The following is a 17,622-nucleotide window of genomic DNA, read 5'->3' as shown; positions in this document are numbered from 1 at the left end:
TGGATTTTTGTTTTCCCTCCTCTGTTGTCTGGATTTTCTCTGTGTAGAAGTTGTCGAGTGTTCCAGAGTTTCTCTTGATGGTCTTTTTCTTCTGGACTTCCTTATTGCTGGCCATTGTTAGCCCCGCCCCTTTTCCGCTTTGTCTTTGCACTCCGGGTCTGCTTGGGCCTTGCAAGCTTGGGGGGGTGGGGGGGGGCTCCAGTCTCCTTGTCCTCGGGGTCAGGCCTCCTGGTAGTTCCCGGTCTGCCCCTCTGCCCGAGGTTCCTTCAGCAGTCTTTGGGGCTGCTTCCACAGCCACGCTCAGGTCTGCACTGGGTCCTCACTGGAGGTCCAAGCCTGGGCTGGAGATCGTTATTCAAGCCTAGGGCACTGCCTTTGCCTGCGCTGATGCTCTTAGCGCCCTGCTTTCACCCCCGCAGAAGGTAGTGAAAGTCCGTGGGCTGGAGATCTTTATTCGCACCTGAGGCGATGCCTTCAGAGCTTGGGAAAGGCCGTGTTTTAGGGGCCTTTGTCCAGGCCCAAAGCGGTGCCTTCACCCACGTGGGCGCTCAGGGAAAGTCCCAGCCACCTGGGGTCCCTCGTTTTGCAGCGCACAGGTACAGGCTCCGGGGCTGCCAGTGATTATCTGGTTGCCCCAGTCCTGTTTACCGGCTTGTGCAGTGTGGGGGGTGGGGGAGGGGCTTCTTCCTCTCGTGTTTTAGTGAGAGCTGTTTCACCCCTTTAAAGTGTGGAAATGCCCCGATTCTGCATACCTTCAATGCTGCGCCCTGTTGTGGGGTTCCTTCGTTCCTCTGGACTCATTTTTATTTCCCCTTGAGGGGTCCTGTGTGGTTCGGCCACCATCTTAACCGGAAGTCCTCTAATTTAGTTTTTATCTGGGGATTTTTAACTGTTTTCTTTCTAGTCTTTTAATTTGCATGCCCAATTCATTGACCTCTGTCTTCCCTAATTTGTTAATATATGCTCTCAAGGATAGAAATTTCCCTCTGAGTACTGCTTTGGCTGCATCCCATAGATTTTGATAGGATGTCTCATCATTGTCATTCTCTTCAATGAAATTATTATTTGTTTCTATGATTTGTTCTTTAACCGATTTTGGAGAATCACATTAGTTAATTTCCAATTAATTTTTTATTTGCCTCTCCATGTACCCTTACTAATTATTATTTTTATTGCATTATGATCTGAAAAGCTTGCATTTATTATTTCTGCTCTTTTGCACTTGTTTGCCACATTTTTATGCCTTAGTACATGGTCAGTCTTTGTGAATGTACCATGTACTGCTGAAAAGAAGGTGTATTCCTTTTTGTCCCTATTTATTTTTCCCCACATATCTATTAACTCTAATTTTTCTAAGATTTCATTCACATCTCTTGCCTCTTATTTATTTTTTGGTTTTATTTATCTAGATTTGATAGAGGAAGGTTCAGGTCTCCCACTAGTATAGTTTTACTATTTCCTCCTTAAGCTCCAATAGTTTCTCCTTTAAAAATTTGAATGCTGGGGGGCAGCTGGGTAGCTCAGTGGATTGAGAGCCAGGCCTAGAGATGGGAGGTCCTAGGTTCAAATCTAGCCTCAGACTCTTCTCAGCTATGTGACCCTGGGCAAGTCACTTGACCCCCATTGCCCACCCTTACCACTCTTCCACCTAGGAGCCAATACACAGAAGTTAAGGGTTTAAAAAAAATTTTTTTTGAATGCTATACCATTTGGTGCATACATGTTGTACTGATATTTCTTCATTGTCTATGCTGCCTTTTATCAGGATGTAATTACCTTCCCTATCTCTTTTAATCAGATCTATTTTTACTTTGGTTTTGTCAGACATCATGATATGATTGCTGCCTTATTTTTCAATTGATACCCAATGGATTTTGCTCCAGCCTTTTACCGTTACCCTGTGTGTGTCTACCTGCCTCATGTGTGTTTCTTGTAGACAACATTTGGTAGGATTTTGGTTTCTAATCCACTCTGCTCTTTGTTTCTGTTTTATGGGTGAGTTCATCCCATTCACATTCAGAGTTATGATTACCACCTGTGTATTCCCCAACATTTTGATTTCCTCCCCTAGTCCTGCCCTTTCTTCTTCCGCTATTTTCTTCTATGCCAGTGGTTTGCTTTTAATCGGTTCCCCTAATCCCTACCCTTATTTTATTTCCCTTTTTGCCCCCTCCCTTTTTATTCTCCTCTTATTTTTTTTAGGGTCTATTAAATTCCCTCCCCCATCTCTTTCCCTCCCTTTTTGTATTCCCTGCCCTACTTCCCGCCTTGGTTTTTCACCTTTCAACTTCCCTGTAGGATAAGATAAAATTCGATATCCCAGTGCATCTAGATGCTCTTTCTTCTCATAATTTATTCCACTGAGGTAAGGTTTGAGTATTACCTATCAGCACTCTCTTCCTCTCCTTCTTATAATAGTATTCTTCCCCTCCCCCTCCAATGCACCTCTTTGTGTGGTATAGATTATCCTATTTTCTTATTCCTTCAAGTTTCTCTTGGTGCCATCTTCTGTTCTCCCCCTTTTCTTTTTTTGCATATCATCTTAAACCACTTAGTACCCTAACATCTATTTATGAATAATTCTTCTAACTACTATAATAGTGAATACAAATAACATTTTTCTGTATAGGAATATAAACAATTTGACCTTATTGAAGCCCTTAAAAAAATTTCCCCCCTCTCTTTCTTATTTACCTTTTCATATTTCTCTTGATTTTTGTATTTGGATATCAAATTTTTCGTTTAGTTCTGGTCTAAAAGCCTTTCTATCTTGAAGCTTTGTTACTTTCTAATATTTAAATGATGTTCTTAAGATGTTTTTTAAGCATTGTCCCAGTAATTTTTTTTAATCCTTACCTTCCTTCTTGGAATCAATACTAAATATTGCTCCCAAGGCAGAAGATTGGTAATGACTAGGCATTTGGGATTGAGTGATTCGCCCAGGATATGGGCTAGGGTGTCTCAGGCCACATTTGAACCCAGGACCTCTCCTCTTTAGGCCTGACATTAAATACACTGAGCCACCTTACTGTCCCCCAGAGATAATTTTTAAAATAATTTTAAAAATTATTTCTTATTTAAAATTTTTAAATTATTTCTTATTTAAAAGTTTAAATTTTTTAAAAATGTGCTTCTTTTGTTACTGTTGCTGCTTTTACCATCTTCTTTGCTCTTCTCTCTGCTTTTTTTTTTTTTTTGCTTACTAGTGAGAGGGAGAAAAAACTTGCCTTATAAATGACTTGTGGAATTAAAAGTGCTTCTTTCTTTCTGGTTGACAGATGGACCAATCACAGCTTGGTGGCATAATCTTCACCTCTTTTGACTGTTTATATTGAATGTTTTTTTACTTGTAGAGATTTATTTTCTTCTAGACCTGGTGCTTTTATCCTAGATGTTAAAGTTTTATAGTAGAGAGAGAATTTAGGGCAACCACACATTTTGAGGAAAGGTCAAATAAGTAATTTCTATGAGGTTGGTAATAAAGTAGAGAGAAAGCTGGGCTGGAGACAGGAAGAAATGTATGTTAGCTGTACATACCTACCATTTATGTGACCCTGGGCAAGTCATTTAAGCTGTTTGCTTCAATTTTCTCAATTGTAAAATAAGGATGATAGCTGTCTCACAAGATTGCTATGAAAGTCAAATGAGTTAATATTTGTAAAAAGCACTTAGCACAGTTCCTGGTCCATAGTAGGTGCCATGTAAATGCTTATTCCCTCTTTCCTTTACATCCTTATACTTAAAAGATTTTTTACAAGAAAAAATTTAATGCAAATTATACAAATGAATTTAAAAAGAAGAACAAAATAACTAAAATATGTAACTTTACTAAACACTTAAAAGGACTGCTTATTCCCAGTAACTATTAAGAGATGGTAAAACTAACTGATGGTTTGCAGCATCCTGGTAAAAATTGCATTTTAGGGGATATTCATAAATAACATTAAACTTTAAATTTGCCTAAATGTACTTGGTATAAATCTTTTCATTGCTTTTGAATGTTTTATTTCTATTTCTATTAAGGTTGATAGTGATGAGCCATTTAAAGCAACAAAAAGTCAAGATGTTGGAAGTTCAATTTGTAGGGGATGATGATGTTCTTAATCACATTCTTGATAAAGAAGAAGGTACCGAGTATCTTTTAATTATATTTGGAAAGGTGCTTGTCTACTGTTTGAGTCTTGTTTCACCTTCATCTAGATAGTCATAGTCTGATTCTTTAATTGACAGAAATATTTTATCTAACACACTTACATTGTGTATAAAAATTCTTCATTGCTGAATTTTCCTTATTTTAAACTTTGTAACTGAGAAATCGTAATTTGCAAAGTTATATATTCTTGAGATTGCCTCGCAGCAATAGTTAATTCTAATTGCAGAATTATGCCTATATTGCGCCTTGAAGTTGAGAATTGGTTGCATTTGAAATTTAAATGCTTAATTTGAAATATGTGTAAAGTTTGGAATGAACTCAGTTCTAGGAGACTTTATGTCCCTTTTGGCAAATAAAGTTTTATTTTCCTTTTCATCTTTACAAAATTTTAAAAAGTATAAAAAATATAAAAAGAAAAACATTTTTCCTAATTTTAGCATCCAGAGAATTTTAAACAGGTTATTTTAAGGGCATAAAAGGGGAAAATGGGAAGGATTATGGTTGGACTGGATATTTAAAGTTTAGTCACCAGGAATCAATTACTCCATTCCAAAATAAGAGACCCCAGTCAGGATGACTTTTATGGTGGTTTATTTGCAAATTAGGAAGGTTGAAGGTAGGGAAAATGAGAGAGAGAAATTCTGGTCTGGACTGGAGGCCTGAACCAGGTAGGGCTTCAGAGGCCCCCAGCAGAGGGGACACAGAGGTTAATTAATCAAAGCTTCTAGCCACAAGGCCTTCTCTAAGATGAGAGGCCTCTTGAGGGAAGCCTTCAGAATTGCCAAGGGAAAGAAAGAGTCAGCCTAATTTACCCATGTGACAATTCAAAAGGAAGCAGTCTGAGGTCTCACTTGAGCTCCTCCAACGCCAAGTTCAGTTCAAAAGGCAAAAAGCCCCTCACAGGAAGTTACCATCATATTTAAAAGATAGCAGTTTTCATCACTTCCTGCATCCACCTCCAGTTTTACATGGACAAATGGCAGTCTCAAAACTGTTTTGGACTGCCCAGGGGGAAGTCACTTGTTTTTGATTTGTCACTATCACATGTGGATCACAGACCTCCCCCTCCCCACTTAATTCCAAGTTGGGTGGGTGGGGTGGCATCATTCCTGGTGGCTAAAGTCTAAAGAACGGATGAGGATGAGCTAATTCCATTTACACAGGGGAGTTTTTTTGGTTATAATTGCAGGGGCTAAATTTCGAAAAGATCGTGCTCAACTTTTAGTCAATGTGAAGAAACTAATGAAGAAGCAGGAAAATGACCAAGATGAAGATGACCAGGATGATTTAAAAGATGAGAACTATGTTGATATTCTAGGAGCAGACTCCCAAGGTATTTGTTGGGAAAAAGTGTTATCTCAAAATTTTTAATAATAATTTGTCAAATAAAAACAACATACTATAGGATAAATAACAAGGTGTTTATAAATGTAGATTGTGTTCTGACCTACTTTCACTAGACAACATGATATTTACTGAAGCTAGATAGATAGAGAGCTGGCCTAGAAGCCAAGAAAACCTGGATCAAGTCATGCTTCTGACATACCAGGCATGCAACTATAAGACAGTGTCTATGCAAAAGAAAACACTTTCCCACTTGGTTCTCTAGACAACTCTAAGATTCTTTGTTGCAGAAAAGGTGCTAATCTACATTTGTAGAAGGTTCTTGCTCACCTCGGAGTTCTCTGTACCAAAGAAATCATAGGTATGGGCACTATCTCCTGTCAGTAAGGCCTGAATTGTTGGTTGTTTTTCATAAATGAAAATGGATTTGTAGGTCTGTTGACACTTTGACCTGGTCCTCTATGTGACCTTTAGCTAGACATTTAGCTAGACATCCAAAGGTGAGTTTCCTGACAGTGAAACAAAATAATATTGTCCCAGATTGATATTGAATCCATGACTGTGGCTTTTAAGTACAATATTCTACTCTATTGAGGTAATGGTAACAGAATGAGAAATGATCCTTATGTGACCACATCTAGTTATGGACCCAATAATATTTGTTGGCTCTTATTTTAAAAAGAAAAACATCACTATACAAAAAATGAAGATTAATAATTAATGTTTTCTAACTTAAACTTTGAATGGTTTAAGTTGTTTTTTACTATTAACTATTGCATATCTTTTTTTGGTTTTCAGAATACTTGAAAAATGGCTGTGTTGCAAGTGGTGGCAAAGTTTATTCTTTTCAGACTAGAAAAAAACCTGAAAAGATGGCAGAACTGGGTATGTTATCAATTTTTGATTTGTTTTTTTCTCATCCAGGAGCAAGTCTAATAAATCTTCTTTCACTAGACTCTCCTCATATTGACTCTTCTCTTACTTTGTGATTGGTGAGTTTTTTGTGTGCATACATTATTTCACTTGTTTATACCCTTTAATAGTTTAATTTCATGAACATTTTTTTTTTTGCTAGCTATTTTATCTTCAAGACAAGGGACTGATTTATTTCTTTTGAATCTTGTACTATATCTAGTCTCTCATTTCTTCTTTTTTAAAATTTTTTTTAAAAAAATCCTTAAATTCTGCCTTAGAACCCATACTAAGTATCAATTCTAAGGTAGAAATCTTTAAGGGCTACTAGACAAATATGATTTAGTGACTTGCCCAGGGTCAAATAGCTAGGAATTATCTGAGACAGATTTGAACCCAAGTCCACTTGACTCTAGGCCTGACTCTCTATACACCGTGCTACTTAACTGCCCTCTGATTTCTTTTTTTTTTTTTTTTTTTTGTATTTTTTTTTTAAACCCCTGTACTTCGGTGTATTGTCTCATAGGTGGAAGATTGGTAAGGGTGGGCAATGGGGGTCAAGTGACTTGCCCAGGGTCACACAGCTGGGAAGTGGCTGAGGCCGGGTTTGAACCTAGGACCTCCTGTCTCTAGGCCTGACTCTCACTCCACTGAGCTACCCAGCTGCCCCTCATTTCTTCTTAATATTACTTTCCCATATATTTATCCTCATGACACAAAAGAACATTAAAAAGGAGAAAAGCAGCTAGATTGGACAAATTATCTATAATGGAGATCCACCCTGGCATCAGTGTAATTGGAATGAACAATAGACAAGGTATCTGAAGGAGGGGAAGATGCTAAAGGCCTCGAAAAAATCTTGAGTGGTATTAATGAAACAAGGTGCCTGAGAGAGCATCAGTAACTGCTGACTTAAATGCCAGCACTCCTCTCTATACAAAATCTTTTGAGAGTCATCTGTACATATATGTATAGAGGTAGTTTTTTTCAACAAAGACATCAAGAGAGAACAATCAAACTTTCTAAAGATATATTGAATAATAGAACCATATTTTTATCATCTCACAATTAACTGAAATATATAGAGAATATAAGATGCCCTTGTTTTTTGTGTTTTTTGATTAGGTAGAACAGAGGGGTTTATAGGTTCTTGTACTACATGTTGTCTTTCCCACCTATACATTAAAATCATTCAGAATTTCTTGAAAAATAGAACAGATATAACTTTGCTCATTGTAAACATCAGGAGAGGCAGAAAACAAGGAAGTATGTGAATTAATGAAAGAAACGTGTTAGGTTAAGCACTTACTCTGTTCACAGCACCTGTGGTAAATGCAGAGGGTACAAATAGGAAAACCAGACAGTCTACTCTGAAGGAGCTCACATTCTTAACTGGAGAAGACATACATATCAGTTATTTCAGTCACAAATCAGATGGGTTTTTAAAAAGAAAGGAAAAAACCTAGCATAACTTGCATGGGGATGAGAATGGTAAGGGCTAGGCAATGGGGGTTAAGTGACTTGCCCAGGATCACACAACTAGGAAGGGACTGAGACCAGGTTTGAACTCGGGACCTCTGTCTCTAGGCTGACTCTCAGTCCACTGAGCCACCTAATTTTTATTCTTTGGGTACTGTGGTAGTCCATAATTCACAGTCAGATATCCCCAGGTGGCATGCGTGTGCATGCACAAACACACACACACACACACACACACACACACACACACACACACACAAAATGCATATTATAGTCTAGCTCAGTGATGGGCAAACTTCAACCAGCGGGCCAGATGCTGTACGACATCCTAATCTGACGAATACATTGAGTAGGATACAATACAATGAAACTTCGAAAGAGTTGCCTTAGAAACAGACTGACAGATGAGCATTTCCTTTCCTTTGGCCCCCTATTTAGAAAGTTTACCCATCACTGGTCTAGATTGATTACATATTCATTCATTTGGTTTTTCCTCTCTGGATTCCATTCAGTTCCAACAAACACTTATTAAGAACCGACTTTAATGCTTTTGCATGAATGATAAAACCAATTTCATCAACTCCTTCATTTGCCTTTTCCAGGACAATCTGGGGAATCATCCTTCTATTTAGCTGCAGCTTTTTTATATTGTACTTCCTGATTTCACTTATAGAATGTCAATATTACATCTTCCACCATCCTGATTCACTGGTTCATTATGACCCAGGTGAAAGATGTTTTGGAGACCCCATAAGGGCAGAGTTTTTCACCAAAGCAATATTTTCTCTTTCCCTTAATGTTGACTCTCAGAGCTTATGCTCTAGTGACAAGCACTATTAATCCATGGTACTTTAAAAAGCAAATTTAATAAACATGATTTCTGCTTTTTATGAGTATTTTTCTCTGGGAGACACGACTTACAGATTACCATTAACAACCATGATTTCACCTTGAGACTACATAATTAGGAGACCAAAAAAAATGCAAAAAGTAAAAACAAGCATAACATAAAAGAATTTCCATAAGCCAGAATAATTTAATTTCATGTGATGCATAATACCATTTTATAATGTTATCTCCTTTGTATTTTTCTGTAGAATTTTGTGTTCCCTTGGCACATGCCAACTCTTGTATTAGCTTCTCTAAGGAGATCCTGAGCAGTCTTTTCACATAAAGCTCCAAGTATATTCAACCTATGAGTAAGGCAAGCTATTACCAATAAAAGGAGCCTTTAGATACTCAGCAGGCCAAAAGATCCCAAATGATCATTTTTAAAGATAAAAGGAGGAGCATCCCAAAACTAGAAGGCAAGCATCATAGAGGGGGGGAAACAGTATGTTTGGTTACAAAGTCAGAAGCATCATAAATGTAGGGAACAGAATTGGCAGGATATCATGCATGCAGGGTTAGCATTCATCCTTTTTTTCATCTTGTTGATATATTGTGTCCACCTGCAAAGTTAGTGGTACATGGATAACAAACCAGACTTCCTTGAAAGATAGCTAGCAGAACAGAGAGAACAGGTTTCTTTTCATTCAAGTGATTTATATGGAAACTTGACTTTTAAACTTAACTCAGAGAGGAAGACTGCACTTTTGAACCCATGATCTTCTGAACTTAAAGGAACATAACTTAAGGAGTTATTCAAACTATCTAGTGGTTGGCACAGAGTAGAATCATTGACAAAAGTAGAGACAATGTCATTCTGTTTACTTTTATGGTCTCTTCCAATCCTACATCTATAATTGTGGCAACTTTTCTTTCTTGTGTTTATTATTTTAAGGGATGAAAATGTTCATTGCATTTGTAGAGACAGTCTAGTACAGTTTCAGTTGAATTTTGAAATAAAAGCATAATTAATAGATGACAGGTGGTAAGGAAATGAGTGGGTGAAGAACATTTGTTGGGATAGCTAAGGTGGCTCAGTGGATAGAGAGCCAGGCCTGAGAAAGAAGGTCCTGGGTTCAAATGTGGCCTCAGACACTGCCTAACTATGAAATTACTTAACCCCAATTACCTAGCCCTTACTGCTAACATTTGCCTTGGGATTAATATTGATTCTAAGACAGAGGGTAAGATTTTTTTTAAAAAGCATTTGTTCAAGAATTTTTTTTGTGAAAGGGAGTAAAAAAGATGATGACCTCATTGCTTCCTCTAGCTACATGAAATTTAAGATAGATTAAGTTTAAAACTTCTAAATATTAGGGGTAGAGAGCAGAATAGTGATTCCATTCATATAGGGAATGGAATTCCAGGTAAAGAAACTACCTCTACCAGTGCAGGTTAGTGTCTCCTTTATAACTTGTGACCTGCCCAGAATCATAAGAGTCCCAATATGTATCAGAGGCAGAATTTTAAACCTGGTCTTTCTGATTTGAAAGCCAGCTCTCTATCTACTTAGCCACATTGCTTCTGGTTCTGGTTATTTGAGCTCTTTAGTAGTCGAGATATAATACATAGATGTTCACTGTATGTAAGTGAATATATATATATATACATATATATAGTTCATTTTTCTGCTTTAATTTGTTATTGTCCATTGAATAATTTTTGTGTATCTCTTTTGTGATCGACATTGTTTTTTGTTTTCAGCTTATGAAATAGCAAAAACATCAGGGAAAAGTGTTTCACTGATATGTAAGAATACTGAAAAGATGGCAAGCACTCCACAAAGTAGCAAGAGTAAGTAGTTGAATCTTAGAATGAAAATATAACTAATTGTTTCATCAACTTTGAAGGAGACTTTTCTTATTTATTTAAAAGATCTTTTATTATTTTAATGATAGGGTGTTTTTTTTTTTTCATTTTTCCTTCTGATCCAAGTACAGTTTTTTTACCTTTTTTCCTTTTCTCCCATTCTGAAGTAAAAATTCACCTCTGCATGCATACAGTCAAAATTCAGCAGTAGAAATAAAATCTAGGTACTAACTTTATGAATTAAATCTTTATTAGAGCCTATTCTGAATTGTTTCAACTTTTCTTGAGGCCATTCAGAGCTACTCTCTCTCTACCACTGGTAAAGCTTGGCAAAGACAAACTGTAGAAAACTCTGCAAATTGTTTTAAAGAATTTGCAAAATTTTTATTTTTTAGATATTGATTTAAACAATGTGTCTTTGGTATTTTTTATGCCATAGTCTGGTTAACTTAAAACATTATAATTTGGGCACATCAGTAAGAAACAGCTTTAGTTCTTCATTCTGACATAAAAAATGTAAAAATAAGCTAATTAAAATCATAAGAATAATTGTAGAATCAGTAGTGAAAATTTGAGATGGAGGTATAGAGCATTTAATATTCCTGATAAAGCCATGTAATCGCTTAGATACAGTAACTTGAAAACTTAGTGCTTTGGTAACTAAGGTATGCATGCTGAAATGTGTGATAACTAATATGGCATTTAATAAAATTTTATTTTATGTTTATTTTATAGAGCAATCCACTTCAGACAAAGACCAATTGAAGGTAAGCAATAAAATGAAGCATTATGAATTGAGTAATTAAAAAATAATATTTCATACTTTGTCTTTTGCTGATTCATGTTTTCTCAACATAGAGATTAAAATTGGCCTGACAAGATTCTAGCTTCCATTTAATTTTTTGGCTTGTTTCTAGTATGTTGCAGCTGTTTTTTAAAATATAACTTTTATTTTTTAAAAAATATTTTTTCATGGTTCCATGATTCATATTCTCTCCCTTTCCTCTTCCCTCCCAGAGCTGACAAGCAGTTCCACTGGGTTATACATATATCATCACTCAATACCTATTTTTGTATTATTCATTTTTGTAATAGAGTAATCTTTTAAATTCAAAACTCCAAATCATGTACCCATATAAACAACTGATAAATCACATGTTTTCTTCTGGATTTCTACTCCCACAGTTCTTTCTCTAGATGTGGAGAGCATTCTCTCTCATAAATCCCTCAGAGTTGTCCTGGATCATTGCATTGCTTTTAGTAGCAAAGTCAATTACATCTGATCATCCCATACATTTTAGTTACTGTGTATAATGATCTCTTGGTTCTGCTCATTTCACTCCATATCAGTTCATGGAAGTCTTTTCAGTTCATATAGATCAAGCAGTTCATCATTTCTTATAGCACAATAATATTGCCTTCTTAAAAAAATCTAGGAATAAAGCTATTTTAGATTAAACACTTTCATTGTGTTGTATCCTACTCATTGTATTCATCAGATTAGGAATAATGTTGCACTGCTGGATAGAACATTTCAGGCCCCCCTCCCCCCAATCTGGCCTTCAAAAGAGTTGCCTTAGAAACAGCCTGACAGATGAGCATTTCCTTTCCTTTGGCCACCTCTTAAAAAAGTTTGCCCATCACTGGCTTAGATTATAACTTTTGAACAGTTAACTGTTTAATCTAAAATAGCTTTATTCCTAGATTTTTTAAGAAGGCAGTGTAATAGATTCCATGAGTTATCAGTGTAATTTCATAATTGAATAGGAAATAATTTAGCTTTAATGGAATTATTCCAAAATGGAAATTAGTTGATATTGCAATTTAATTATATAGGTATTTGTTGAGTCTCTACTATGTGTTAGAGATTGGGGGGGGGGGGGCGGAAAGGTTAAAAAAATGTTCCTTACCTCAAATTTACATTCTTTTGGGGGAAAACCAATGTGGACACAAATAAGAATATGCACACAGCAAATTATAAAGCACTTTCTGGAGGTTGGGAGAAAATATTTGGGGAGATCTGAAAAATGTGTCTTGTAGAAAATTAGCACTCGAGCAATGCATTGATGGAAGCTATATATTCCTTGAAGTACATATGAGAAGGGAGAGCATTCCAAGCATGATAGAAGGTTTGTAAAAAGATCTTAAATGCCAGACTTTGTATTTTATCCTAGAGGTACTTGGGAGCCCTTAAAACTTTTTATGCAGGGGAAATCTGTGCTTTAGGAATATAATTTTTGAAGCTAACATTCCTTCCCACTTGAAGTATCTTCTGCAGCAGTTCCAGGTATGTAATGGAACTTAAAAGGTAATTCAGGAGGTTCTCTAACTCAGATGAACTGCTACTGGAGTAAACCAACAGTATTCACTTTCGATGCAAGGTTGGTGAACATAGCAAAGAAGTTTGTCCAAACTTTAGGAAAGTGAAAATTTCCAGGTAGATTATTTATATTCTAGAAAAATGTTTGTTTATAATAGCCAACCAATCAGTGTTGTGATTTTGAAAATAACATCTAGTTTTGAAAAATGATGCCTTTTTAAAAAATTGCATATTGATACAAAGAAAATAATTCAAGAAGAATATTGGGTAGTAGTTACATGAGACTTATTTATTTGGAAAATGATCTAATTTCTCCCAGTAAAAATAGTCCTTGTCCTGTTAAATTTGGGAATATTTAACTTGTTTCAGTGGAACCAATAGCAATTCCAGAGGACTTGTGTTGAAACATGCTAGCCAGCCACCTTCAGATAGAGAGGAAAAGATTGGTCCAAAGTATAGTTTGGGGAAGCATTGTTTTTTGACTTGGTTAATTAATTTGTTTTGCTTTGGCCATACATATTTTTAATGGGTTTTATTTTGCTTGCTTTCTCAGTGGCTGGAAAGAAGAGAATTCAGAACTAAAAGCAAAATAGAATTTTGAAATAGTTCAATTCTGTTGAAAATTACTAACTTCTTTCTCTGAAAATGGTTTGGTTTTTCAAATATTAGCTTTTAAAGCTGTTTCCTTTTACAATATTTAATAAAACTGGGTCACTTTTTTTTAGGTCAGTGTGAATAAAACCACCATATTATCACTATAGAAGAAGAGAAATTTTACAAGAGTTAATTGAGGGAGGAGAACAATACTATGCCGAATAACCTTTTAGTGAGGATTATTAAGGTTGAATAGGATTAAGAGTAAGCTTTGTTTGCCCTTTATGGTCAATAGACATCACCCCTGTCAAAGAACTGTAAGTTCTTCGCTAGTGGCAAAGCTGCCAAAGCAGAAACCAAGGCATCTTTTTCCTGTTGGTGCCATTGATTGTTTAGCATTGCTTCTTTTGAGAAAGTCATGATTACTGCCATGAATCCAGCAAATACATGTGGAGTCTGGCAATAAGAGAATTAGGTCACAGCAATATGGTGGGTGAAATGAAGAACTATGTATATATGGTTACTCCATTACAATATCTTTGTTGTCATTGCAGCCATTTCATTATGCATGGGTGGAGAGGGAGTTTACTGAACAGCAGGGGGAAGAATTAGAATTAGTTTATACTAAATTCTAGGATTTAATATCTGATTCATACAAAGTTAGATCCCTAGTATAATACCACCAAAGAGATAACAATAATAGCTGAAGAGTGAATATTATTTATCTGTGACTAAAACCTATAGAGATGGCTGAGGCCCAGAGAGAATAAGTGACTTAAAACGGCTCTAGAAGGAACCTCAGGTCATCTATTCTAATCCCTGTACTTTGTTCTTGAGGAAACAGAGGCATAAATGAGAGATGGCCAATATGGTTGGTCACCAGACTCTTAATTGGTTTTAGGCCTTGGGTTTGATCCTAATTCTTCAGCTAGACTCAGTGTTCTTTCTACTGCACAGTGCCTCCAGCCTAGAAGTATTGAAGTAGGAGTTGAACCTAGGTCTTCCTGATTCCAAATCTAGCATTCTATTCGTTACGTGATATTGCTTGTTTGCCTTCTGAAAAATAACATTTTAAAGTAGATGATGATGATTCGGATTCCCCCACTTCTCCAAATTTCGAATTTATTTAGTGAATATTTGGCACACAAAAGTTAGACTACCAAAAAAAAGTATTCAGTAATAATTACTTAGATCCTTATTAACTGCTTTTTTTTTTTTTAATGTTGGGAAGACAGAATTCTGTTTTCACCCAAGTGGAGTTGCCCCAGTGTTCATCTTTGTGAACTGTTTAGTCAGGACTGGAGCCTACATATCAAAGAACTGTTTAAATATTTTTTGGGGGGCAGCTGGGTGTCTCAGTGGATTGAGAACTAGGCTCAGAGACAGGAGGTCCTGGGGTTCAAAACTGGCCTCAGAAACTTCCCAGCTGTGTGACCTTGGGCAAGTTACTTGACCCCCATTGCCTAGCCCTTACCACTCTTCTGCCTTAGAACCCATACACACAGTATTGATTCTGAGATGGAAGGTAAGGGTTTAAAAAAATATATATATATATATATATCTTTAAGGGCTCCCTGTCTTCCTTTGGTACCTTCCTTGGCTGAGGAAGGAGATGCAAACTGCATCATCTCTCCCTGGAACAATTGGAGACCATTTTGGTGAGTTGGTTATATAAAATATTTGACTATATACCCAAGAAGGAGTGTGATTTTAATATGTTCACCAACTCAGAAAGCTGCTAGGTGAATTAGTCCACTGTTGAACCTGAAGTCAGAAAAATCTGAATTTAAAAATGGCTTTAGACATTTACTGTTTGTGTAATGCTGTTTAAGTCACTTAACTTCTGCCTACAATCATTTTCTCATCTGTTAAATGTAGATTAAAAACAACATCATTCTGCCATCATTGTCGTGAGGATAAAATGAAATGCTTGTAAAGTGCTTTGCAAACCTGGAAGCAGCATTTAAACACTAGCTATTCTTGTTATCTTTTTGGTGATATTACACTAAGGGTCTAGCTTCGTATGGCTCAGGCATTAGATCCCAGAATTTCTTTCAAGTTTAAGCTAATTTCAGCTCTTGCCATCACTGTTTGGTAAACTTTTTTTTTTCTTCCCCAACTAACATTTTATTAATAAGACTGCAGAGACAATAGAGATATTGCAATAGAGTAATCATATATACATTTTTCCCTCTTCCCCCACCATATGAGGTTGTTGGGTAAAATTGTTAGTTTTTTTCTAACTTGGCCATATTCTTTGTCAGAACATCCTTTAAAGAGGTACTATAGTTAGTTCATATGATCATAAATAGCGGTAGTTTCAGATGTTGAAATAGAGTTTCACAGTTTTGAAAATATCTATTAATTGGCCATAGATTATTTTTTAAAATTAAGTTTTGTTTTCTTTTGTTTTCTTTTCTTTTCAAATTACATGTCTCCATGTAATCTGAGATAGACAGGTTAATAGGTTTCAGAGCATGAATTGAAACCTAGGTCTTTGTGACAGTATTTTATCAACTCTACCATGCTATTGTAAACTTTAAAATACTAGAAAGGAATCATAAACTATTTCCTCATTTCTCTCAGTACAGTAGTATTTAATTACAATTCATATGCCATAATACATTCAGTTGTTCACTAATTTATGGGCATCCCTTCGGTTTTATTTGAATTCAGTTCTTCTCATTTCCTTAGTTACTTGGAATTGACAAATGGAGAAAAAACACCTTTTGTGAAATCTTTTCTCCAATCTTGATTTGCACTTTCCTCCTCTCAGTGTATTTTTTTTTTTTTTACATAACTGTATCTTGTTCCTAAAGAATTGATCCTTTCCCTTCCTGGGACCACACATACTATTTCCTTTCTATAAAAGGCTATGCAAATGTGAATCATTATTACTAATCTGTTTTTTTATTCAGGGAGAAAATAACTTTCTTTAAATAATAATAAAACTTTAGTTTTATTATTAGAAATTTGCTTGTTTATTGGACTATGCAACATGTGTTTTTCTTCTACCCTAATATTACAGAGTGATGAGAAAAGTGAATTTCTGTCAACACCTTACAGACTAAGGAAACGACTGACAGCAGGTATGTACTTTGTATAAGTTCTCACTAAAAAGGATATATTGACATTGATATTTGTTACAGCTCAAGTACCTTTTCCTCAATCAGCTACCTACTTTCCCCTTACTTTGGTTGCGTACTGTTTCTTCTTCTCTACTCTTTCCTGGGGGCAATAAGGAGTCCCTGGAGTTTATTAAGTAGGCAGGGTGACATTGTCTGACCTGTACTTCTGGAAAATCACTTTAGTGACTAAATGAAGTTGATATTGAAGTGGGGAGAGAATGGAGTCAGGCAGACCCACCCAATGGCTATTAGAATAATCAAGACATGAATTCATGAGGGCTCCTACCAGGGGGATGACAGTGTTGGAGGAGAGAAGGGGGCATTTTTTTTAACCATTTATTAATATTCATTTTTAACATGGTTACATGATTCATGCTCCTACTTTCCCCTTCACCCCCGCACTCCCCCCACCCATGGTCGATGTACATTTCCACTGGTTTTGTCATGTGTCATTGATCAAGACCTATTTCCAAATTGTTGTTAGTTGCATTGGTGTGGTAGTTTCGAGTCTACATCCTCAATCATGTCCACCCCGACCCATGCGTTCAAGCAGTTGTTTTTCTTCTATGTTTCCTCTCCTACAGTCCTTCCTCTGAATGTGGGTAGCATCTTTACCATAAATCCCTCAGAGCTGTCTTGTGTCATTGCATTGCTGCTGGTACAGAAATCCATTGCATTTGATTTTACCTCAGTATATCAGTCTCTGTGTACAATGTTCTTCTGGCTCTGCTCCTTTCACTCTGCATCAATTCCTGGAGGTCTTTCCAGTTGACATGGAATTCCTCCAGTTTATTATTCCTTTTAGCACAATAGTATTCCATCACCAGCATATACCACAATTTGTTCAGCCATTCCCCAATTGAAGGACATACCCTCGTTTTCCAGTTTTTTGCCACCACAAAAAGCGCAGCTATAAATATTTTCATACAAGTCTGTTTATCTATGATCTCTTTGGGGTACAAACCCAACAGTGGTATGGCTGGATCAAAGGGCAG

The 17,622-nt window shown here is 36.3% G+C and overlaps 1 protein-coding gene across 1 annotated transcript in view; it reads left to right on the top strand.

Moving 5' to 3' along the window:
* The window catches only part of ORC2 (origin recognition complex subunit 2), a 61,956-nt gene that overhangs the window by 6,855 nt on the left and 37,479 nt on the right, over positions 1 to 17,622 (top strand). Inside the window, exons 2-8 of the mRNA XM_044669393.1 lie at positions 4,024 to 4,127; positions 5,343 to 5,486; positions 6,296 to 6,382; positions 10,481 to 10,570; positions 11,321 to 11,352; positions 16,528 to 16,588; positions 16,649 to 16,653. Coding sequence (XP_044525328.1) covers positions 4,034 to 4,127; positions 5,343 to 5,486; positions 6,296 to 6,382; positions 10,481 to 10,570; positions 11,321 to 11,352; positions 16,528 to 16,588; positions 16,649 to 16,653 — 513 coding nt within the window. The 5' untranslated portion in view covers positions 4,024 to 4,033. The remainder of the gene's footprint in view (positions 1 to 4,023; positions 4,128 to 5,342; positions 5,487 to 6,295; positions 6,383 to 10,480; positions 10,571 to 11,320; positions 11,353 to 16,527; positions 16,589 to 16,648; positions 16,654 to 17,622) is intronic.

The sequence above is a fragment of the Gracilinanus agilis genome, chromosome 3 (assembly GCF_016433145.1).
Source record: "Gracilinanus agilis isolate LMUSP501 chromosome 3, AgileGrace, whole genome shotgun sequence".
In the NCBI taxonomy this organism is placed as follows: Eukaryota; Metazoa; Chordata; class Mammalia; order Didelphimorphia; family Didelphidae; genus Gracilinanus; species Gracilinanus agilis.
The sequence above is the reverse complement of the archived record's forward strand: the minus strand, read 5'-3'. Positions and strand labels throughout refer to the sequence as shown.